This window comes from Diabrotica virgifera, chromosome 5 (assembly GCF_917563875.1).
Source record: "Diabrotica virgifera virgifera chromosome 5, PGI_DIABVI_V3a".
In the NCBI taxonomy this organism is placed as follows: Eukaryota; Metazoa; Arthropoda; class Insecta; order Coleoptera; family Chrysomelidae; genus Diabrotica; species Diabrotica virgifera.
The window spans coordinates 21,882,568-21,908,341 of record NC_065447.1 but is presented as its reverse complement, the minus strand read 5'-3'; the positions used below and the strand labels follow the sequence as shown (position 1 = coordinate 21,908,341).

Here is a 25,774-nt window from a genome sequence, read left to right as displayed (position 1 = left end):
ATCCACACCCCAGGGTAAAAGCGCAAGTTGACATCATGTCACCTTTGTTCCTTGAGGTATCCTCTAACTATTCACCAATTTTCATGAAAATCGATGGAGGTTCAACGAAATCGGAGATGAAAACCTTCAGTGACTGCACTACTGAGAGACAAACACAAAAGACATTGCAAGTCGTGATCAGGCATATTTTAGGGAAAATACCGCTCATCTAACAATAATAACCAAAATTAAAGAATTCAAAATACCTCATTTATTTTCGTCGCTTTTTACAGCTTTCTAAAATTTAGTACAATGTGTCATACATCTTAAGATGATTAACCAACTATTTTTTTATTAAACAATAAAAACAAAAGGGTTTATCTAGTTCAAGATTAAAAATTATTACATTATTACAGATAAAAAATCTTATCAATGCTAGGAGACTGAGTATAAATAACATCCGATAAATTTTACTGCCAGATTGTTGAAATTAAATTAGTTACAAAATTAGTATAAACTAAATACGAAATTTTATTTACAGAAACCAAAGACTAATATTAAATTAATCAAAATGTAGATAATTTTAATTGAAATAAAAAAGAAGCGGAAGTAAATGTTAAATGGCTTGTTTACGAAAATAAATTCTTTGTTTGACATTTCGACCTCCAAATCTAAAGCTATTCAGCGTTAAATAAGGGGAAGAAAATTTCAACTAAAGAATATTTTTTATTTCCAACAGAATATTAAAAAATCATCCAACATTCAAATATATGTTATAATATATTTTATATTCAAATATAAAATATATTATAAATATATAATATATTTTACAAAATAGGATGAGTATATATTTTTTGCACTTTCTACTTAAAAATGATTAAATTGTATTTTTAGATTAAAACGTAAACAAGTTAAATAATATAACCTAATCTTAACATATCCTAACTTTTATCAAACAAAAAATTGGAAGTTACGGTTCATTACAACAGATAAACAGCAGTGTTTCTTTGATGTATTCAGATGAAGCTAAAAGAAAAAGTTCTACTGAATTCATTCCATATTTATGATGATTCTTCAAGATAATTCATTTTACAGATTGGTCAAACTTCAAGAATATTATGTATTAAAATCCTGGAAAAAATACTATCTTTAGTATGGTTCTGCAACTGTTTCTTGTGGCATGTCTAAATTTCTGAAGTGAAAAACAAAACATCAATATTTTTAGACAACAATGTAATTCATCATTACAATCAACTGTGGCTAATCCCATATAAACAATATTTAACTGTCCTTGGTAATAAGGAGCTATCTTCTTCAAGTGCCATCTCTGTGACAGATCAGCAATCTGGATTTTAGAGATAGCTGCTCTGAAACAGTTTATTTGATATACAGTAATCCCTCGTTATCCGCGGACTCATCAACCGCGGTTGCGATATCTGTTGAATCTTTAATGAGAATCTTTTATTATTTTTATAATTTGAACAGTCGCGTTAAATTACTCATGATACGCCACTGGCGCTTGTTCTTAGTAGTAATACTACGGCAATTTGTTTATAGTTCGGAAGGTTTAAAATACCCAAAAGTGTAGACGCGATCTCAGCGCCTTTATTTTTGTTGATATGATAATACTATTTCACAGATACGCAATTTCATCATATTTCTTTCTATGTATGTAGTAATATACGTATTCAAATTGGGATTATATGTCATATTCTTCTTTGAATCATGGATCCCTCGCCAACCCCGGTTTCACCAACCGCACCTTTCTCTTCAGAACGTAACCCCTGTGGTTGAAGAGAGATTACTGTACATCCCTACCATTTAATCATAAACTACATCCTCATCTTCACATTAGTCTCAGTCTCAACTTCTTTTATTTCTATTTTGTTGGATACTATATGAATTATGAATATGGCTTAACACTTTTAAGTCCGCCGACATGGCTTCCGTTTTAAGACTGTTATCAATGAGGTGCCATTGACATGGCTACCATGTTTACATTTCAACAATTTTCCAATCACTGTATAAAAGTGCCACATGAGATAAGTATGTATATTGGCCCCGAGCTGAAAGTGTTAAGGGAGCGTTCAAGTATTATGTAACGCGATTTTTGAAGATTTTTAACCCCCCTACCCCCCTCCGTAACGCACTCTTATGGGAGTTTAACTATTGCGTAACGCAATTTTTGAAGATTTTTGACCCCCCCCCCCCCCCAACCGGCGTTACGTAATACTTGAACGGTCCCTAAGTACAACTATGTGTATACTTTAACTTGAACTTGAGCTCCCTTTCTTCTTGAGACAATATCTTATTTTGATCATTATGATCTATAATTCGCTTGCTGTTCCGATCCTTATGAGTAACAGTGCTGTATTGATAATAAAATTTTAGCTGACATCGGTTCTCCTTAACTGTATAATTGACAATCAAAATAACCACTACTGTCTATTTGGTATATTGGGATAAAACATGATTTAAAGACAGAAAACGAGAAACTTTTTGAATTATTTTAGTAGGTGTAAAACGTTACAAAACTGCCCGTGGTTTGTTAGTAAATAGTAACTGTACAAAAAGGACACAGTCCTTTGACAAATAAGGCATTTGGCCAGTGAGATTTAGAGTAGATGACACCTTTGGTTTCTGTGTAACCAAACCATTTGGTAATCGAAATGTGAAATGAAAAAGCATTTATAAAAATCTGAAATTCATTTATTTTTGTAGTGATCCTTCTAAGCAGCTGCTTCGACTTCCATTGGTTGTGGATCCGAGGAACTTTCAGACTTCTTCTTTTTCTTTTTGGCAGCTTTAGGGTTGGCAGAACTGTTGAGGATCGATTTAAGTTCTGGGTCGACTATTGAATGTTCTGATTTGTACAATTCAGGGTCCAAGGGCAGTCCTGTGATTTTATGGGGCCCGTTTGGCATTAACAGAACTGTGAATTTGAAGTGTGCCACAATTTCTCCTAAAATTAGACAAATATCAAAGATTTAGTTTGTTAGAAATGCTAAATCTTTATAGTTATCTCCATTGATCATTTTGGAAAAATTCTCACCTGGTTTTTCATATAAGACTTGGAAAGGTTCTATCAACTTATTCTTTACACATTCAACAACTCCCATTTTTGCTTTTGTCTCATCTTGGAAATTCCTTAAATTGAAAGGCATATTTCCATACTTCGTCCTCACTTCAGTATAGAACATTCTTGATGCTTTGAGTTTCAATTGATAGATTTCATCTGTTTTCTTATAGACAGAAACTCTAGTGTCAGCTTCTTTTCCTACTCCTTCGCCTGTAAAAAGATATAAAATATGAAAACATGCTAAAAGGACACCGCACACATCTTATGGAAAATATAATGTCTCTCAAATGAAATAAAATTTGCATGAATCAATTGGTCTTGAAATTACAATCATTTCATATCATTGCGCCATCTCTGAATTTTAATTAATTAACACCGTAAATTGTAATTAAAGGTTTATCGAAATCACATTTTTGAAGTCTGTAAAATTGTCATTCATAAATACTATTAGTCTATACCCTGTTTTTAAACTAGTAGGAGTAATTTAAACTTACGACGCTTATAATGCTTGTTTGATATGAATCCGAAAAAGTCCCCAGGGTTCGACTTAACCACTGCAAGAATTCTAAAAGAACTTCCCAAGAAAGGAGTGCAATATTTGACACAGATTTTTAACGCAATCTTAAGAACTGGTTACTATCCCCATTTGTGGAAAGTGGCACAAATCATCTTAATACCCAAACCAGGCAAACCTATAGAAGAAGTAAGTCCTATAGACCTATCAGTCTACTTTCAGTGATGTCAAAGGTTTTTGAAAAACTCTTACTAAACAGATTACAGCCAATCCTCGTGGAAAAGCAGCTAATACCCAACCACCAGTTTGGATTTAGACAACAACATGCTACCACTGAGCAAATTCACCGAGTCTGCAATTCCATAAGCAAAGCCTTAGAAGAGAAGCAATACTGCTCTGCAGCCTTTTTGGATGTCTCGCAGGCTTTTGATAAAATCTGGCACACTGGCCTGCTATACAAAATAAGAAAATTCCTTCCTCTCAACTACTTTCTAATCCTCAAGTCCTATCTTTCTGACTGCCATTTCCTTGTAAAAGTTAAAGATCAATGCACTAACTTATATCCAATCAAAGCTGGAGTATCTCAGGGTAGTGTCCTTGGACCAGTTCTCTACCTACTCTACACAGCAGATCTTCCTACGCAGATGCATATGTAGATGACACAGCAATCATTGCAGCTCACTCAAACCCGTACATCGCCTCGCAACTGCTCCAGACATTGAATGTATTTAAGGAATAAATAAATAAATATTTTGAATGTCTTAAAGGATCAATAAATTATGACTATGACAAATCTCGATAGAATAAACATCTGGTTACAAACATGGCGAATTAAAGTAAACGAAAGCAAGTCAGTACATATAACGTTCACTAATCGAAAAGATATGTGCCCAACCGTCTCATTAAATAATCAAGTACTACAACAAAAGGATGATGTAAAATACCTAGGTAAGCACTTGGGCCACAGATTAACGTGGAATAAACACATATTCACGAAAAGAAAACAGTTGGGTCTGAAACTCAATAAAATGTACTGGCTGATGGGAAAAAGGTCACAACTGAGTTTGTACAATAAAATTTTAGTATACAAGGCAGTGATTAAGCCAATATGGAGCTATGGTATCCAACTGTGGGGATCTGTGTCGAGATCCAATATCGACATCCTGGAGAGATTCCAATCGAAAACCTTGCACATTATCACAAATGCACCGTGGTACATGCCCAATGAACACCTTAATGTTGATCTTCAAATGAAGACTGTCAAAAAAGAAATTGCCAGTTACGCCCAAAAATACAAGATCTGACTACAAAACCACCCCAACAGGCTAGCGAAGAACCTAATGATACCCCAGGCAAACATAAGGCTAAAGCGCCACACTCCAAGCGATCTGCCAACAAGATTTTAAATTTTCAAAAATATTTTATTTATTAGAGTTTTATTTACTTATAGGGTTTTATTTTTATTAGTCAGAAATAATTTTGTTAAGTACTAAAATTATGATTTCATAGGTTATTGTCACTGGACAGTCTCCTGCAAGTCTCTTTTAATTGTTAAACAATTTACTTATTGTAATCATTATTACAGATTGTAAATAAATATGATGTTAAAAAAAATAATGCTTGTTTATAATTGGTTCAACCTCAGGCAAGTTTACTCCACTGTTATGAAATTTTGACACTATTGGCATTTCATAGGTTAATTAAGTTATATCAGCGATTAATATTAAGTTGTTTTCTGTGTTATTCCATTAATTTTTAGATTTTTAGTCTGCTTTTATATAAAAAATAGCTGATTTTAGAACTCTTTAGGGACATAATAATATAATATTTATGGATTACCGTTGAAGGCTAACATGATCAATCAAAAAAGAATATGTATTTGGTGATTTTTCTAGTGCAGTGATGGGCAAAGTACGGCCCGCGGGCCAACTCCGTGAAAGTATTTAATCCGGCCTGCCGATGGCCCTGGACAGACATAGTACACGTATAGCTTTAACACAAAATGCATTTTTTCTATAATTCTAGCCCTCCTACAGAATTTATTGAAATTTGTGACCCCCCATTAAAAAAGTTTGCCCACCACTGTTCTAGTGACATTATTGGGTGCGAATCTGTCTTTTGAGTTTACTCCTCCTGATTTAAAAACATGGTATAGTGACCATTGAAAAGATTAACCCAGCATGAGCTAAGCTGATTAGAGGAACTATATACTTTTATATGACTGACCAAATTATCCTCCTCCTCTATCTTTCTCCTTCGTAAGGATGTAGTGGCGTCCTGTGCGTGTTGTTTTGCTTCGGAGAATGAGTAACCAGTCATGTTCTTTATTTGGTCTGACCATCATCTTCCTCTAGATCTTTTGCCTACTACAATGCCTTCAATCATTTGCTCCATGCTTTCGATTCTTCTAGTTATATATCCAAAATATGCTTTTTCTCATGAGGGTCTTTCAGTGCGTCACAGTTTTTTGATTTCTTTCTAACGCATTAAATTGTATGTGACAGAAAAAAACGCACGTCGGTGATTATATTTCGTCGGTGACATTTATAACATTTATTCTAGTTGTCAATAAATGGCGCTATAATCGAAAAAAAAAATTATTTACTAATTATATAATACATCTACGAATATAATCTGTACAATTTATAAGACTATACAAATCAAAGAAAATACCATTTTATAAATGCAATAAACTCAATTGATTTGTTTTTATGCCAACTTGCAAATAAAATGTGACAACTGTCAGATTTAACTAAAATTTCATGTTAGAATAAATGTCATAAATGTGTATTATCACGGACTTACCTTTTTTTCTATCATTTGTGACGCACTGAAAAATGCTCATGAAAAGAAGATTATCACAGTATATTTTGTTTGATAGCTGTGGTGAGTCTAGTTTTCATATTAAGTTCATTTTCTTTTTATTCGCAGCAAAATTGGATAGCGAATTTTTGTGCTTTGTACATATTATCAAATTTGATCTTGAAGCTACTTAGTAAATTTCTTCATGAATTTATTATTGGCGTAAAGCTGGTATTAGTTATAATATATTAATTGGTCAAATATATTTTTCTGGCATATTAGAAACATCTTCACAAAATTTCAATGATATTAAATTTTTGTAAAAGATAAGAACTATGTAAAAAATACATATTTTCAATTAAACATCAATTACTGATCCTAAAGCCATACTTTATGTGTTATTTATATAAAAAAAATGATAACCTTACCTGTACTGATTAAAACATCCATAGCATATACTTCATGTTTGTCTAATTCAAATTTCTCATGTTCTTTTTTCTGTGCATCGTTGGGGTTTTGAATTATGGTCTTCTCACCATCAATTTTAAATTGTTTCAGTTGATGACTCAACATACCTTCAAAATTAAAACAATTTAGACATATTTAAAAAACCTCAAGTTATATTATTTAAACTATACAAGCACTCAGATTATGTTTGTCTGTCATTGATCATTCAGAAGGATCAATTGGAAATTTTAATTTTGATCATCATGTAAAAATGTGTTTTTTATGAAGGCAATGAAAAAACTTAAAAGCTGTAGTTGGAGCAGTTTTAGCTACCAATCTGAACTATTGCATGATCACGAATCATGATCAACTACTCGCAATCAGAAAACTGTGTACTCTACAGTTTCAGACCTAATTCTTTATAAGTATGCTTCCACTTTTTTATGTCTTCTAATAGTTTAATGTCTCAGGAGATCGACAATTAATTCCATGCATACAGTGGAGTAAATAATTAAAAAATCGAGAGAATACAACAGAGAAATGTATGTAATATTCATTTCAAAAATGCTTTTAATAAAATTAATAGTGACAAAAATGATGGAAGCATTAAAGCATCTTGAGATCCCAGAAAAATTAATACATGTGCTAACAGTGAGCCTAAAGAACACCACAGCAAAGATTAGTTTCAACGGAACAACTTCTAAGAAGATCAAAGTAAACAAAGCTGTGAAACAAGGTGACTATCTCCCTGACACTGTTTAACCTGATATTGGAAGCAATCATAAGAGGGCAAACCTCAGCAACAAAAACATTATTACAGATTAACTTAAAGTAATACCATATGCATATGATGTAGTAATCGTAGCAAATATACAAAGGAAACAAAAAGAAAAAGGCTAGCGATAAACCAGCTGTATAATGTATAATCCCTCTGGGGCTCAGTGGAGAACGTTGTTCAGATGGAAACACCAATAGCGATAAAGGAATTTATTTATAGAACCGACACTAGGGTAATTTTACCCCAGGAGAACTTTTGAACACTGACTGGTTACTGGTACGTGTTTAGTTGAAGACTGATGAAGACTCTATGTGAAGTTACATCTTGACAGCTTGAGTTGATTCTTGAGAATGATTCTAAAATGTGTATACTTTCTCAGCGGTGGCACTTAGTATTGGTGTCAAGCCACGCGCTGAGTATATTTACAAATATTGAGAACAAAGAAATATATTTGATCACCAAATTAAATAATGCAATTGCCCGAATTATTGTTTACAGTTTACAATTCGTGAACTAAATTAGAGACCCATACATGTAATTAAATAATAACAAATTGGTTTATGTCATATACGGGGTGATAAAAATATACTGTTCAATATCGAATATGAATAATGAATGTTTGATATTGGACACCAGCACAAACAAAATACATGACAATAGGGAAAGACAACACAACAACTCAGAAATATCTAATAAGACAGAACCATAAATTTGAAGATGTATCCACTTTTAGCTACTTGGGAGTAACAATAGGGAAAACCGGAAAAGAGAGAACAGAGGAAAGCATTCTGAAAGGTAAAAAAAACATGGAATGAATAGAAAACTGCTGAGAAGCAAGACTAAGTAAGAGAACAAAGACAAACCTATATAAGACCAGTTGTTACTATAAATAAAAAAGAGGAAGACAGCTTTATGAAATTTGAAACAAAAATAAAGAGAATGATACTGGGCCCCAATGTAACAAGGGAGGGAGAAAATATAGTCAGATACATAAAATCTCTTCACTTAGAATGGATAGGACATACATATGCGCCCACACTCAAATATGTTGAGAAGGATCCCTTACTCTCCCTTATATATTTTACACCAGCTTTTGTACAAATACTGGCCCTATTAGGATTTTATATATCGATGGCTTAGTGTGAAAGCCTCGTATCTCATTAAATTACAATTTTACAGGAGTACCCAAAGAAATACTCCAAAAATTTGGAGAAATACTCCAAATTAAGTACCAAAGTCTTGGTTATAAATATATGTGGTATTCACACTAAATCAAGAGAGCAATTGATATATGTGGTTTCTTTTTTCGGCTATAGAAAATAGTCTAGTGTATTTGGATTTTTTCTAACAGTTGTAAATTGTGAGATACAAGGTTTTCAAACTAAAACCACCCAAAATGTTATTTTCGAAAAAAAAAATGAGATACGAGGTTTTCACACTAAGCCATCGATATTTTAATTTTTGTTTAACTGCTTAATATTGCTATATATCAATTTCTAAATACATAGTTCAACTTATGTGACTCTATAATTGCATTTTAATGAAATTATAGCTTATAAAATGAATTCAAAAAATAAGCAACAACTAAATTAACAAAGAAAACATAATATACCTTCGACTGGCTTGCACTTATATGATTCAGCAACTTTTTGTACAGCTTCGGTGATGGCATAGGTTTCATTTCCAGGCTTTAGAAGCCTAAGAGCAGCTTGTGAAGCATAATGTGCTGCGAGGATGACATCTGCTTTTCTTCCAGTGACCTTTTTGTTGTTAGATGAACCTACAATTATTGTGTGAGCCACTACTGCTATGAAACCATCTATCTGAGCTCCCAAATCACTAAAAATGAATGTTTGTGTAATTCCATTCTTTACAACATATTTGATGATTTTTGTATGTAATTTTTCTCAGTTAAATAAAATGACATCAATATTTCTCAGCAGGATCAATTGGATTTTAGATTCATCATGAAAACTATGCATTAAAAAAATTATCTTACTCAACCACAAATGGTCTACTTAAAGTGAAAAACGCATAAATCCAAAATACACATGATTTTACAGGAGACCAAAAACTGACTATCGATAACTCCACTTGTATAAAACTAAATATAACGTGAAAATTGCACAACTCCCTAAATAATTTAACTTCAGGTTTCTCGTAACCAAACTGTTTAACACATTGATGGACAGAACATCCATAGACGTCTAATTTCCATTGATGTAGGTTATACATTTGACGCAATGTCCGTCAACATGTTAATTGTCAAAGAACATCTTTGCCCGATTTCACCAACGATACCTAAACAGTTGCCTTATTAAGTAATTCTTATCGATAGGAACTTTCTAAGTCAATACTTAAAAACAATAGCGTTTCATAACTAAAAATAAACTAAAAATAACTAAAAAAATTCTTTCGTAGGTATTAATTCGGGTACGTTTGAACTATTTTTGATAAATAAAAAGAAGAATAAGATGATATTTTCTTACTTTTTCGATTTTATTTGTCATTATTGTTTGTTTGCCAATTTGGTTTTATGTTCAGTTTTGTACTGTTATAGTTATTTTATTTAATAGTTAGTTCAGGGGCGGCCCGTCGGGGTAGGCAAGGTAGGCGCCGCCTACCCTCTTCAAATGTAGTACAATAAAATAAATTATTAATATAAATTACTTATTTCAAAATTGTAATTTATAAATTTTGACACAATATCTACAATAAAATAGCAAAAATTATCCAAATTATTTTTAAAAATATCCAAAAAATTTTCTCTGTAGTTATAATTATTGTACGCTCCTTGTAGTATCAGTAGTACTGTATAGATTCTATATTCTCCTTGGTCAGGCACTCGGGAACGTAGCCTGAAATAGAACGACACCAACACTGAATTGACGTGCGATCTCTCTCTGTTTACGCGAGCAGGCCTGCTGCAGGTCTGCTCGTAGCGACCGTATTCTACGATTTTGAACGGGCGGATAGGCACAGAGTCTTATAGCCGGACCTACAAAATTTTATCAGTTGCTTCTCTTGTGTCTTGTGAAACTGTTTTAAAATAATTGTTTTTTGATTTTGGCTGTTATTAGTAGGTTAAGAATTGAATAAAACTAGGTAGGACAATTTAAATTTGTTTATGAAAACTGAATAATGTGTTATTAGATTATATAGATAATTAAAAATTTAAAGCGAGGTTAATTGTTAACTTATCAATTTATTCGAATAGTAAATTATTAGTGTGATCGAGACGCCTTTTTCAAGGCGCCAAAATCAAGAAAGATTAGTAATTATTTCAATGGGCCGGCCTTTACAAAATTTATTAATTTTATCCACAGATAAGACAAAAGACAATCAACCATTTTCGAGATCGTTTAAAACAATATGGTATGAAAATCATAAATGGCTAAGCGGAAGTTATTTTAAAAATTCACTTTTCTGTTGGCCTTGTCTGTTGCTCTCAAATTTGAAGCAAAATGTTTGGGTGAGTCAGGGATATTCAGATTTGAAAAATTTATCAGCTAGTGTAAAAAAACATGAATCTTCGAAAGAACATTTAAACAATTGCTTAGATTTAAAACGGTTAGAAACAAATAAAAAAAACTACTGACAGTGCTTTCGCTGGACATATTTCTCTATCTAATAAGATATATAATGAAGAAGTTGAAGAAATTGATGTTACAATTCTTTTAGCAAAACAAGAACTTACATTTCGTGGTCGTGATGAGAGCCATAATTCTTCAAACATGGGTAATTTTAAAGAAATTTTTAATTTAGTAGTTAAACGCGATCAGGAAATCCAGGATTATGTTAAAAAATAGAAGGGGTGTTCACGGGTTTGTCAAAAACAATACAAAATGATTTAATAGATTGTCTTGCCGATTACGTAAAAAATGAAATTTCAACAGAAATTAATGAAAGTCAATTTTTTTCTATACTAGCTGACGATACTACTGATATAACCGAAAAATCACAGTGTACTTTAACAATCCGTTTTGTTAACAAAGTTGGTCAGGTAACAGAAAGATTTTTAGGGTTTTTTGATGTTAGCGATAATAGATCTGCAGACGCTCTATATAGTTTAATTTCAAACGTGCTTGAGCCATATGATTACAAAAATAAATTAATTGCTCAATTTTACGATAATGGCTGGCTCTTTAAACGGATTACATTACAATCAAAAATTAAAGTAGATGCTCCAAAAGCAATTTTTACACATTGTTGCGCTCATAGATTACATTTAGTATTGCAAGACGGCTCAAAATGTATTACAAACTGTAGGATATTTTTTGTCGCCTACCCGAAGTATATGTGTAGCCTACCCGCATACTGAGGTCACGAGCCGCCACTGAGTTAGTTACTTGTGAATTTAGTTTGTATATAATAAATATAGTCTTGTATGTTATTTTTGTATATGCACAGTGAAATGGAGGAAAAGAAAAGAGTTGTAAACTCCACATATGACGAAACATTAAAGTTAGTTGAATTGTCATTAATGAAATAATTTTAAAATAAATAATGTTGAAAATTGCTTTTTATTATTAATTTTTAATGACACACTTTTAGTGATATGAATGGGTTTTTGAAACACAATAGACCTGTAAAAAAACTCTAAATTAGTTTCTATATTTTCCAACACATTTATTAATATAAAAGATGATACAAAATTACAACTAATATACCTAATATTACAGAATAAGAGAAAAATAGAAAAATTAAGGTAAGAAGCAAATTATTGACAAACGTCACAAGTAGATTAGTCAAAATTGTAAAAATATAACCTGACTCTCAACGATAAGTAATACCTAAAGTTTAGAGAGATCAAAAACCTTATCCTAACGTAGGGTAATGCTTAAGCGGTTTAGGCAATTCTTATCGTATGGTGAAATCCATTTTAGAGTTAGGAAGTACCTAAACCCACTTAGGTAATTCTTAAATATTTAATTATCGTTGGTGAAATTGGGCATATGTGTCATTTTAACCTGTACCTTGCAGGTACTCACCCATTTACAATTAAGTCTTTTTATTGTTTAACATTAGAAAAGCACCAACATATACATTTGAACAGTTTGGCCACTAACAAAAGTAGATTTGTGCTAACTTTATAAGGTCATCAAAATTAATTTATGCAGATTTTCATGTCACAATATTAACAAAATCTAGTAAACTATATTAGAAGAAAACAGAGTCATGCCCATACATAGCTTTTGGATAATGCTAACAGATGCGATCAAGTCCTAAATTGAATATTTAGGACTTATGTATTTTTCATATTAAGCGACCAAAATATTTTGTCTCATTAACTAGCACTGCAGTTAACAAGTTAATTATGGAATTTTTTTATGGTGCAATACATAGTAATTGACAACTTACACTTTTGCCACATCTTCTTCCTTTAGAACTAAATCAGATTCGCTTGGAACAGGAGAAAAGTGACATATACAGTTGTTTACAGATACACAAGTGGGAAAAGCAATGCCTTTCTTCAATTCCTTTTCTTTTTTAAAAACCTTATTGGTTTCATCAAGCAGTAGCTGGTCTCCGTATTCACAAATTTCCCTTATGGATGCACCGGGTATACATTTGTCTATAACTTGTTTTAAAACTCCTGAAATTAAACATTGTAAGAACTAATGTTGAACAAAGGATTATATAAAATTGTGAAAATAACTGAGGCTTGGTTAAGTACATTGCCCACTGAACTTTCACAATAAATAACTTATTTGTAACTATATACGATCCATACAAGTTCTTGATGTTTATTTAAGAAGTTGGAACCATGTGGTTTTCAGTACCGGGAACCAAGCTCCATATGGCTTCACATTATAAATGTGCATTAAGTGAATTAAAAATTAACGCAAGCGACAAAATAATTTGTTATATGATATATCTTCAGTCTGAACTCACTGTTAACAATTTCTCCTGCCATTTTATACTTGGTAACCACCAAGTCTTCGGCAATCGTTTTTTCGACCACATCTTTTTCGTCCGCCATAATTTACCTGTATACGACTAGTCAGTGGTGCCATCACAAGACGCGCAAAACTGAAATTGACACATTGACAGACGTCGTGGGGTCTGCGTCACTTGTTTTTTGGCGGTATGAATGAGTTTGCCAATAGATTTGATTTAAACATGGAATTTATAATTTGTAATGCTTTATTCGCTTAATTTGCTGCTATATAACTATTAATAGTGTTAACAACAATATAGAATTTACTTATTAAAAATTGATATCATCATGAAAATGGCTATCATAATCAATGACGTCACCCCCAAGTGTCAGTGTCATCTGTCAACTATTCACCTGTCATTGTCATTCTATCTATGGATACAAGAATCTACAGGTCGAGCAAGTCTCGTAAATTTCACGATTGCGAGCCACGCTTCACGCAACCGTGTTTGCGTACTTGTGTTTCGAGTTGCGTGGGCGTGCAGAGTTATATTTACCAATTCGCGCAATCGTACTTGAGACGCTGTGTCAGGTGAGGTGTTTGAAAATTTGTGTAACTTGATTGCTTGATTCTGTGGTGTGAAGGTGGTTAAACTTTTGTTTTATTTTTTTTTGTTTTGTTTGTTTTTGTTGTTGCGAATATATCGCAGAAAGTTTTTAGATGAAGTAATTGTATGATGAAGATAACACAGAAAATACAAGAGGGCAGCATACTTTGCAAAACAACTGTTACAATTTGAAATCAACAATTTGTTAAGTTGTTGTCTTGCAGAGGAATATTTATAATCAATGCTTGCAGGTAAAAAAAGTGACTTTTTAAAAAATTATATCTTGGAAACTAAAAATTATTTTTATTTATAATTGAAACATGTAAAAGTATAGTACTCTCAAAAAAATTTCAGCCAAAAATATTCATTTTTGTAGAGTTGACTGCAATTTTTCGACAACAGCCCTTTTTTGCCGTGAGCAGCATAACAAGTCCAGTCTCATCTGAAATCAAAGTTTCTTGTAGTTTATACCTCTGGCTAGTGAATCAACAAAGGATTTTTTATTAGATGAGGTCATTTTTGTTTTATAAAAAAAACTACTTTAAAAATGAGAAAAATTGGGGTCAAAAATGTGTTTAAACTTATGTAAAATCTTCAAATTTCATTTTTTTTTAATTCCTTCGTTCATATTCTAGCCAGAGGTATAAACTACAAGAAACTTTTTGATTTCAGATGAGACTGGACTTAGTTATGCTGCCAACGCAAAAAAACTTAAACTCTACAAAAATGAATATTTTTGGCTGAAACTTTTTTTGAGACTACCTTAAGTACTATACTTTTACATGTTCCAATTATAAATAAAAATAAATTTTAGTTTTCGAGATATAATTTTTTTAAAAAGTCACTTTTTTTACCCACAAGACCCCTTAAAAAAATGTTTGGAAGAATATGTTTGATGGCCAAGATGCATACATATATTTAGAAGGAAAGTTCCTGATTTCTGTAGTATAATACATAATACCGAAGAGGAAGTAGCCCTAAGCGCCGGACTCCACTTGCGATTTGTAGTTGTGAAGATTGAACACATTCTTTCAAATAGAAGTCAATCCATGATTATTTAGTCACAAATGGATTGACTTGTATTTGAAACAATGTGTTCAATCTTCCTGATTACAAATCGCAAGTGGAGTGCGGCGGTAATAACACCAAAATATTCCATATAGGTCCATAGAAGGTACACAGACATTGAAAAATTCCTGGAATATCCCCGAAAACATGTTCCCTGAGAACATCCCAGGAAAATCCTGTGTCAGCATTTTAAACATTACCTGAATGTCTTATTGGAACATTCCATGAATGTCCACGAATGTTCTCTGGACATTCAAAATATATTTTGTAGACATTCCCTGGATATACCAGAAATACAGTGATGAGCGCTCTAATAACCGGCAAAATAGCACAAAAGATGTATTAAGTAGTGAGATAAAAAGACATGAAACTAGTCGAGCTGGGAAATTTAGCGATATTAACTTATACATTTAGATTGTATTGATTGTGTACCACCTTCAGACGTATCAGACGAGTTTGGAAACTACCACTGTCACAGTGACAGTTTTAGTTGACATACTCCTCCGATATGTGTAAAGGTGGGATCAATATAACGTAAATTTAAAGGTTAATTTCGCTAAATTTCCCAGCTCGACTAGTTTCATTTCTTTTTATCTCACAACTAAATATTTTGCCGGTTATTAGGGCACTCATCACTGTACATCCTTGCTGATGTGACAATACCTCCTATCTGTTTTTTCATGAGTTTTGTATGAGAGATGGAAAAACATGTTTTAAGGTCACCTCCTGTGTTCATATGTAAGTTTTGACTTGTTTTGTAGTTCATAGATAGTTTAATTTACTACAAAACAAGTCAAAAAATATCATATGAAAACAGGAGGTGACCCTAAGACAAGTTTTTAGTCTCTCTTACAAAACTCATGAAAAAACAGATAGGATGTATTATTACATCACTGACGATATGTGGCCATACCAAATAATACATCCTTGATAAATATAAACATTTTTATTGAACAAAATCTTTTCATACATTTTTTTAATGCAATTTACTGATATTCCTAAATATTTCAAAAAAATGTGTCACATTTGCTTTGTAAACCTTTCTTTTGCCTTTCGTAGCCACATATTCCGTTTCCTTCCTGGTTTTTTTGTAGACCACTTCTCTCAGCTGATTCTAAAAAAAATAAAATAAATGGTAATTTTTCTATCCTTTACAATTAACAATCAGAAGAAATATTATTTACAGATAATGATATGTATAATAATAATAGGTTTGTTCTAGCATCAGTTTGAAACCATCAGCGAATAGTGGACCAGCGCGAGTAGAGGGGATCGCACTGGTGACTGTATTATGTTCTTTTACTGACCAACTGTTTGCTGATGGTTTTTGACTAGTTTGACCGTTTGCTAGAACAAACCTAATAATAATGAATATTTTGTATTTTGACAATGACATCTGATGTGGAAGTCAAAACATTAATAAAATTATTTTTTCAAGTTAACTTTCACATGCGCGTCTTAAAATTTAATACTTATATCATAAATAACTATTAAAACTATCTTAAGAGGAAACAGTATAGATCAACAGGTAGCGAAAATGTGTTCCAAGATTGCGGCTGTAATTTTGAATATTTTTTCAAGATATTTGGCACACATATTCGTAATATAATAAAGAATGGCGGTACAGAGCCCAATTTGAAAAATATATTAATATGTGGAAATTACTCTGTAATTAAATACAATATAAAAAAAAACGAGCTTGTACCGCCATTAAGAAGAACAAAAAAATACACTTTTTTCAAATACAACTTTTTTTATCCGATTTTGTGTTATTTTGGAACTACTAAAATTTTTTATTTCATTAGTAGTTCCAAAATTACACAAAATCTAGGCATCGGATAAAAAAGTTTATTTGAAGAAAGTGTATTTTTTTGTTCTTCTTAATGGCGGTACAGGCTCATTTTTTAAATATTGTATAATTACAGAGTAATTTCCACATATTAATATATTTTTCAAATTGGGCTCTGTACCGCCATTCTTTATTATTTTACGAATACGTGTGCCAAATGCCTCGAAAAAATATTCAAAATTACAGTGACAATCTTAGAACACGTTTTGGCTACCTGTTTATCGCTACTGTATTACCTTAAAACATTGCAATTTGCTAAACCAGTATATTTTACTCTACTACTACTCTACTAGCTACCTCATTTTCCACTGTTTCTAAAGACTTGTTTACATGGGTAGAGTTTTGAGGAGAGTAGAGTAGTGGTAGTACTCTACCAAAAATGGCTTGATACCATTCACGTGAGGAGAGTACAAGTATAGTACTGATGCTAGTATAGTGAAACCGATTTTTGTATTTTTAAACACTCTTGATTATAAGTGCACCTTAAATTCTTAATTTTTTGCTTAAGCTTGTTTACTCCAAAGCCCCCTTTGCCATTCTTTCGACGATTTCATCCTCCGCAGCTTGCTGCAAACTTTTATTTCTGTAGTATACACTACCTAAATTCCATAAACACTGGTATTCGCCGTATTATAGCTCTACAAGTTTTAAAGTTTCATCTTCGGTGAACTTCATTTTCACTATTTACACAAAACACAATTCCAGCCAGAATGACAGCGCCCCCATGTACTCTCCTACCTACTCTATTCTGCCATAATTGAGCGTGTTCCATGGGTAGAGTGTGCAGCCGAGTAGACATTTTGGCAGTAGTGGTGGTCATAGAGTAGTTACTTTGCCATAGGTTGCTAGTCACTCTACTTTAACTCCAACTATACACTCTACCAGCTATTCTACTGTGCTGAGCATTTTTACAGGTAGAGTTACTCTACTCTATCAAGTACTTGCATCATTACTCTACCCGTGTAAACAAGTCTTAAATCTACTGAATGAAAATCTACTTAATCTTAATCTACTCTTAATGAAAAATGTCTAAAATCATTTACCCACCTAGTATTATTGTAGAATTTAAGACAGTCCAGTGCCTTATAAATAATTTCAATATGAATATTTTTCCCTTTAATTCTCCTTTGATACCACTCCATTTTAGATTTTGGGGAACTTATTTCATTGTGTTTATAGACCATATTTATTGAAGGAACCCAATCTGGAGATTGTTATTATCTATTAAGTCGGCTGGTTTTCCTATAAGATTAAAATGTTAACATCTTCAAAAATCGTTACTGTTGTAATTGTAACTTACCAGATATAAAATGATTACAGCAGACAGGACAGGAAAATTTTCATTTCGCTAGTAAAACCTGTACATTGTATTGCATTTAACCATTGTTGTCTCTCAGATACCTTATTTAGTTCAGTTTAAAAGTGAACTTTATCTTGACTTTATCACATTTCACACTTCAAAACACAACACCAATGAAGCATATTATCTTTCTAAATGAATACTTCCAGAGAAAATGTTAAATTAATCTTTGTACAACACAAAATTACAAAGAAATACAACTAAAATTATCTAAAACTCATTAAGAACAGATAGAATAAGATTTATCTTTTACACCCAGTAGCCATATTGACATATTGATTTAATTTTGAAAACGATTATATTTAAATTTGGTAAATATAACTCCGTACGACCACGCAACTTGAAACACAAGTACGCAAACACGGTTGCGTGAAGCGTGGCTCGCAATCGTGAAATTTACGAGACTTGCTCGACCTGTAGATTCTTGTTCTATGGATTTCCTTCTTCAGACAGACACAGATGATTAACCAAAACAAATAGCTATGGAGGAATTAAATGATAAATTTTATTTTGTCTACAGCTCTTCAATTTCGGACAAAATTCAAATTAAAATGTATGGTTTTACACAATGCTTAATGTTTTAAATACATCAATTGTTTTGAACCACCAATAATTTTTTTATTTTTTTAGTGGTACTTTGGAAGGTAAAAGACATAAACCTGAGTATACTAAAATTTTGGAGGATCCCATGTTAAAGTACTCTGGTTTGTATCAAGATGGTTGTGCTGATTTAGTAGTATCATGTCAAATCTTTGATAACAATCAACCCCTCGCCCTACCTGTTACTACTTCTTACAAAGCCTTCACACAAAGATGGAAGTAAGTCAAATCTCACTTACTTACATCATAACCCTTTACGGTTGTTATCATGATGTACATGACACCATTAAAACTCATATAGATTACCTAAATTTTGCCCACAGGTTGCCTGGCATGTCAGACATGAAAATCATAATTATTATTAGTCCTTTGTATCTCTAGCATGCTGTAAATTTAAAGTCTTATAATTCGTTAACCATTCAATAGATAAAATTTTTAATGGGATATTTGAATTATTTAACAGGTTGATTGCTGACTACTCCGATCGGAGTGTGCTGGCCTCCTTCGATGATGCCGGCTACTCCAATCGCAGTATAATTCGCATAATTGAAGTAAGACTCACGGAGTAGTCAGTGTTACCGAAGGAGGCTGTTTTTTCCATCAGCAAACAACCTGTTAATAGATTTTGGTTGAGAATCACACATATGGGTTTTCAGCAAACCTAGTGAATGTTTTAAATGCGTTTATGTTTGACCTTGTGCTTACTACAGAGGCTTCCATTTCAATTAAAGCAAAATGTTAATGTGGAGTTCTGTTGATTTTATAAAGAATACACTAGTCTGTAATACAGTTCGACCCAAATTTAAGTTTGCATGTAAAATAAGCTAATAAAATTTAAGAATAAATGGTATAAAAACATGAATTTTATTTGACACAAATGAGAGTTTAGTGTTCAGTTATACCAAATGAATACTTTAGCATAAATAAAAAAAAAGATAGAGCTATTTTACATAATGTCGTTAGAAATATTTTATTTTATTTATCAACGGGCAAGCCCAATTACAATAATGTTAAACTATAAATTCATAACACTGACTACATCTACGGTTACAATACAATAAGTTAATCTGTATTATTATACAAAGCAATACAAAAAGTTATCTACAGTGGGAAAAATGAAAGAATACCCACTTCTATAAATAACAAACGTTTGTTATAGAAAAAGATAGCAAATACAAAATAAGTGATTGATGTGATCGTTCATGGGTATTCTTTCATTTTTCCGACTGTATATCAAATGCAAAAGTTATCTATACAAAAAGTTAATCTGTATTATTATACAATGCAATACAAAAAGTTATCCATATCCATTACCCAAGTCAAGAGTACACAAAACCTGACGCAAGAATGAGCCAAAGGTTGCAAAGAAATCTATGCTATTGTCCTTTTCATGAGCATTTTTCAGTGCGTAACAAATGATAGGAAAAAGGGTAAGTCCGTGATAATACACATTTATGACATTTATTCTAACATGACATTTTAGTTAAATCTGACAGTTGTCACATTTTATTTTCAATTTGGAATAAAAACAAATCAAATGTGTTTCTTGCATTTATAAAATGTTATTTTCTTTGATTTGTATAGTCTTATAATTTATACAGATTATATTTGTAATATTATTATCTAACCTTCTGTTACTCGCGCCAACTTTTTGTGATCGAATACTCGCGCACGGTGCAGAAGACCGGGTCCAAAAATATGGGTCAGCAATATTTGAAAAAAAAATTTTTTTGCAAAATTGTGTACAATTATATTATTTAATGAATATATGATCATATAATTGTGTAAATATGTGTTTGTGTCAACATTATATTACTTTAACAAAAAGTAATTTTGTTAATCATCATCTTCATACGTTTCCTCGTCAGTCGATACTTCCTCAAATAATTTTAATAATCTTTGCTTCTCCTTCTCGTAATCCATATCTAAATATAAATAAACAAATATATAAACATTAAAAATAAGAAAAAGACCTTAAATTACCTGACTAATTAAAACTTACTACTTTTAATTACCTGACTAATTAATAGGTCTTGCCTAATAATAAAAGTACAATACTTTTTTTTACACTGCACTTGGACTTCACACACAGTTGACTGATGACTGAAGAGGTATATGCAGCAGCAATTGAAAATATGCACTACAATCAGAGTTACAGGCAGTTATTTAGAGGCCCGGTCTCATACACAGTGTGCGAGTAACGGAGGGCTAATTAAAAAAAAAATATTGTTTTTATTATGGCGCCATCTATCGACAACTAGTAACTAGAATAAATGTTGTAAATGTCTGTAATCGTGGACGTGACTTTTTTTCTGTCACATACAATTTAATGCGTTAGAAAGAAATCGAAAGACTGTGACGCACTGAAAGATGATCATGAGAAAAAGAATATCATATTGATTGGCTAGTCTGGCAGTTCTTGAAATGAAGTTGTTAAATCCATAGTTAGTGCGATGTATACAATATTAGATTGATTAATCAGCAACGATGACCTCAGTGCACTTTCATCCGTCAAACAGTGACACATAGTTCAGTAGTCATGTAATACATGCCAACAACTTGTACTACACTTTACTCGTCATCTCAACTGCAAAGGGTTAATAACAATAAGTAGTGTTTGTGTCTTATTTGAGTATATCAATATATGATGTATAACAATGTTTCTTTACAGTTGGAATGAATGGTTAACTTTACCAGTTCAGTATAATGATTTGCCAAGAAATGCGCAGCTAGCGTTAACTGTCTATGACTGTTTTGGGCCTAATAGACTTTGTCCTGTTGGAGGTACCACAATCTCTCTTTTTAGTAAACATAGTGTGTTTAGACAGGTAAGCAACTTGATTTGGTTTTTATAAGACATTCACAATGTTTTTGATATAAATGTGAATACCTGTAAACACATTGTCTAATACAGTTTGTTTATTGATGAATTTGAATAATTCAATATGTTCAAAGGATACCGCATACATACTATGGAAAATATAATGTCACCATCATTGCACCAATTTATGAATGATACTTTTATGGACTTCAGAAATGTGATTTTCACAAACTTTAATTACAATTTAAACTGTTTTTAATCAAAATTCAGAGTTGGCGCAATGGTATGAAATAATTATAATTTCGAGACAAATATATTCATGTAGACCAGTAAGGATCTGCGAAAAAACGTCTATTTTTGGATGTAAGAGGTGGCATTCGGATTTTTGCAGATAAAGTTAGGTGACACCTTCAGTAATAATAATTGACTTATGCTCCTTCTCAAATATGCGCGAAACATTAATAAAAAAATTAAAATATTTAAAAATTCAAAAAACATCAATTTTTTCTGCTTTCTTTGCTTATAACTTTAAAACGATTCGTTTTGGAACAAAGTCGTAGAGAAATAAAATAAAGATAATTGAATTTTGTATGATATACGACTGGTAAAAAATGTCTTAAGGTATTACCTTTTCTGCAATATAGCAATAAATACAAAATAAGGGGGCAAAATAAGTGTTGTTATTCAATATTTTTTAACCACTTTTGGTGGCACTAATAAATTTTGCATAATAAATTTGCAATCTAAATGTTTTTAAAAAAGTTCAAATTTTTAAAAATCTTTCTGAACAAAAAGTAGATTATTTAGAAGTTGGCTAATTTTTTTAAATATAAAGAGGTGCTCTACCTATCTAATACACTTTACAGAATTAAAATCGGATTATTTAAGGGGCCCCAGCAATGCTTTAAATTTATAAACAATTTTTTGGTTTATAAACAAATAGTTTTGTTCTGAAGCTATTTCCTTGTGGCATTTTTATGATTAATTATTTATATGGGAAATAAGCCACAATTAATTGTGGCTTATTTCCCATATAAATAATTAATCATAAACAAATAGCTTTGTTTAATAATAAAAAAATTAATTTTCAGCAATGCAAATAATTAAAACCGGTATCATTTGACTTAAACTTTCAAATGCTGTCAGCAGAATTGCTATTTTATTCTTTAATCAAACGTTATTCGCGTTTAAAAATTTCAATTTTTCGATTTTTTGAAAGTTCCACCGCGTTTTTCTCGAAACCTATGCATCCTACGAAAAAACTTGTAAGAACATTTTTTGCTTGGAATTACCCATGAAATACAAAAAAATGTTTTATTTTGCGAAAAATCGATTTTATGTAATTCCTCAAGTTCTTTGTTACTTTGTTTATAACAATCTTATCGACATCCGGATCAACTGTTACCCAAAAAATTCGTGTTCTACGGGTCAAAACACATAAAAAAACTTGGGTAAGTCCATCTAAATAAAGGAGCCCGTAGCACCCCCTCCTGGCCTCAGCACTAATTTGTTTATATGCCAAAAAATTGTTTATAACTTTAAAACATTGCTGAGGCTGCTTAAATAATCCGATTTCAATTCTGTAAAGTGCATTAGATAGGTGGAGTACTTCTTTATATGTAAAAAAATTGACAAATCTTTGTATGTTCTAGTTTTTGTTGTGCAAGATTTTAAAAAATTTTAATTCTTTAAAAAAAGTTCAGATTGCAAAATTGTTATGCAAAATCTAGTACAAGTCAATTTTAATGAAATTTGGTGTACGGTTTTAGCACATTACAAAAATTTTCTAAGCGAATTAGGAAGGTTCTAAGTGATGGAAAATCATTGAATAAGGACAGGCTTGTTTTGTCCCCTTATTTTATATTTATTGCTATTTTGAAGCAAGGGTGATAAATTAAGACATTTTTAACCAATCGCATCTGATAGAAAATTTAATTATCTTTGTTTTTTTCATATAAATGAATAGTTTTTAAGTTATAAGCAAAAAGAGTAGAAAAAAAAGCGAAATTTTTTGAAATTTTTAAATATTTTATTTTTTTTATTAATTTTCCGAGTATATTTGAGAAGGAACATAAATCAATTATTATTAACGAAGTTATCACTTAACTTTATCCGCAAAAATCTGAATGCCACCTCTCACATCCACCTAAAAACAGATCCTTACTGGTCTAATGTAAATTTTATTTCATTTGAGTGACATTATATTTTCCATATCTGTAATCACTTAAATATTTGTAGGTACTTTAAGAATGTAAAGAAATAGTAGATTTATACTGGAGTAAATTTTAGATCAAAAAATTGTCTAAGTTAATTTTGTCTAAATTGGGACTTCTTTTGTTGCAGGGTATGTTGGATTTAAGAGTGTGGCCAAATAGGGAGGCTGATGGAAATTTTCCTACATCTACCCCTGGGAAAACCAAAAACGGTAAAGAACAGATGCAGAGATTGGCCAAGCTAGCTAAGAAACATAGAAATGGTTATATCACTAAGGTTAGCAGTATAATTTATTTTAATCAGTCTATTTCATATAAACTAATATTTCTAGGTTTCATTACTTTTAACCAATAAGCATTAACACTTAAAATTTAGATCAACGCCAGTAATCAAATAATTACAGCTTTAGTAAAGCTTTAAGTAAATAAAGTAGAAAAATATTGAATTCTTCCTCAATCTCAATCAAAAACCGAAAAACCGGTAGGAATTAATTGCTAATTTATTGCTGAAGTTTTATGCCAAGAAAGAATTAATTTATTGTGGCAACAGTTTCCAAAAAATAATTATTATTGAACCTATCTTAGTGTCATACTGTATTGATAGATACATTTTCTTTAATAATGTTCAGCTTACTTGCTGCACTAATAAAGTTTAACGAATAAGAAAGCAACAGGACATGATAAAATTACTGGTAAAGTGTTCAAGTGATTCTTAAACCTATACTTCACTGGATCTTTTTCGGATCTTGTGAGCTTCATCACAGTTTTGCTGACTGCTATTCAACAGTTTGTCGTAATCCTCAGAAATATGGCCTTAAACTGAATCTAAAACAATAGTTTCTGACTGAAGCTGCGTTTAAGTTTTTGGGTTTTCCAGAAATTTGAGGTTTGCTGATACCCGAAGTTGGGTTGTTTTTAGATGCCACTAGGTGGTCACTCCAAGTTTTAATATGCTCTCTATAAATCCAATTGTTCTTAAACGATTTGAGACATTGCAGATGTTAATCATCATCATCATCACTGGCTCGACAGCCCTTTCTGGGTCTTGGCCTGTTCCAGGATTCTTCTCCACTCTGATTTGTTTCGTGCTTTTTTGAAGTTATACTTCTTTACCGGCGATAGAGGGTGATTTTTTTATATGTTAAAACCTATCATCCCGGCGCATGCGCATTATAACTTTGTTCTGATTGGATGTTCAAATGACATGTCAAAAATTATTCGATATGGCAGCTGTGGTTTGGAGGTAAAGGTAAAGGTAAACAGATGTATAATATATTAGTTTTATTGTTGTGAGGACAGAAACAAAAAAGTTTATAATATTGTAGTGACTTTTAAATAGTTTTTAAAAGCAACAGGTACGTAATAATTGTTAATGTATCATGGGTATAAACCTACCTATTTGATCTGCCAAAATACATAGTATGTAATACTTTTATTTATATAATTTGATTACCATCAAAATTTCTATCAATATTCACCTAATATATTGTTTTTTTACTCTATGTTTTGTTGTATTTTTTCAATTCTAAATCATTTCAATTCAAAATTAAAATAATTTGATCAATTTTCAAAATATCAAAATATCACAAGTTTAATCCGTTTAGTTAGTCGATCTTCGTAAATAATGACACATAGTGTCCGTGGCTAAGCGGAGAAGGCGAATGAATTCCAATACCAACCGCTCTTATCAGCGCTGGTTCGAGTCCTAATAGAAACTTTCTTTTTTGTTTTTTTTAATACATTTTATGATTGTAAGTATATTTATTATATAATTG

General features: G+C 31.6%; 2 protein-coding genes across 2 annotated transcripts in view; one reads left to right on the top strand and one right to left on the bottom strand.

The window, feature by feature from the left end:
• Positions 1 to 227: 227 nt before the first annotated feature.
• On the bottom strand, positions 228 to 13,658 carry LOC114326905 (proliferation-associated protein 2G4). The gene is made up of 6 exons (XM_028275363.2): positions 13,495 to 13,658; positions 12,961 to 13,195; positions 9,212 to 9,438; positions 6,803 to 6,949; positions 3,032 to 3,268; positions 228 to 2,941 (listed from the first exon to the last, which is right to left on the bottom strand). The coding sequence occupies exons 1-6, from the start codon at positions 13,580 to 13,582 to the stop codon at positions 2,709 to 2,711; spliced, it is 1,167 nt and encodes a 388-aa protein (XP_028131164.1). The 5' UTR covers positions 13,583 to 13,658; the 3' UTR covers positions 228 to 2,708.
• Positions 13,659 to 18,751: 5,093 nt separating this feature from the next.
• LOC114326907 (phosphatidylinositol 3-kinase catalytic subunit type 3) overlaps positions 18,752 to 25,774 on the top strand; it is an 88,986-nt gene continuing 81,963 nt past the window's right edge. The window contains exons 1-4 of the mRNA XM_028275364.1: positions 18,752 to 18,918; positions 18,996 to 19,184; positions 21,637 to 21,793; positions 24,130 to 24,276. Coding sequence (XP_028131165.1) covers positions 18,848 to 18,918; positions 18,996 to 19,184; positions 21,637 to 21,793; positions 24,130 to 24,276 — 564 coding nt within the window. The 5' untranslated portion in view covers positions 18,752 to 18,847. The remainder of the gene's footprint in view (positions 18,919 to 18,995; positions 19,185 to 21,636; positions 21,794 to 24,129; positions 24,277 to 25,774) is intronic.

Coding starts and splice junctions, on each gene's coding strand:
- LOC114326905 (XM_028275363.2), bottom strand. CDS start 13,582: ATGGCGGACGAAAAAGATGTGGTCGAAAAAACGATTGCCGAAGACTTG. Junction 13,196..13,494: donor GGCAGGAGAAATTGTTAACA/GTGAGTTCAGAC, acceptor GTTTAATTTCAG/GAGTTTTAAAACAAGTTATA. Junction 9,439..12,960: donor GAAGAAGATGTGGCAAAAGT/GTAAGTTGTCAA, acceptor ATTCATTTTTAG/TGATTTGGGAGCTCAGATAG.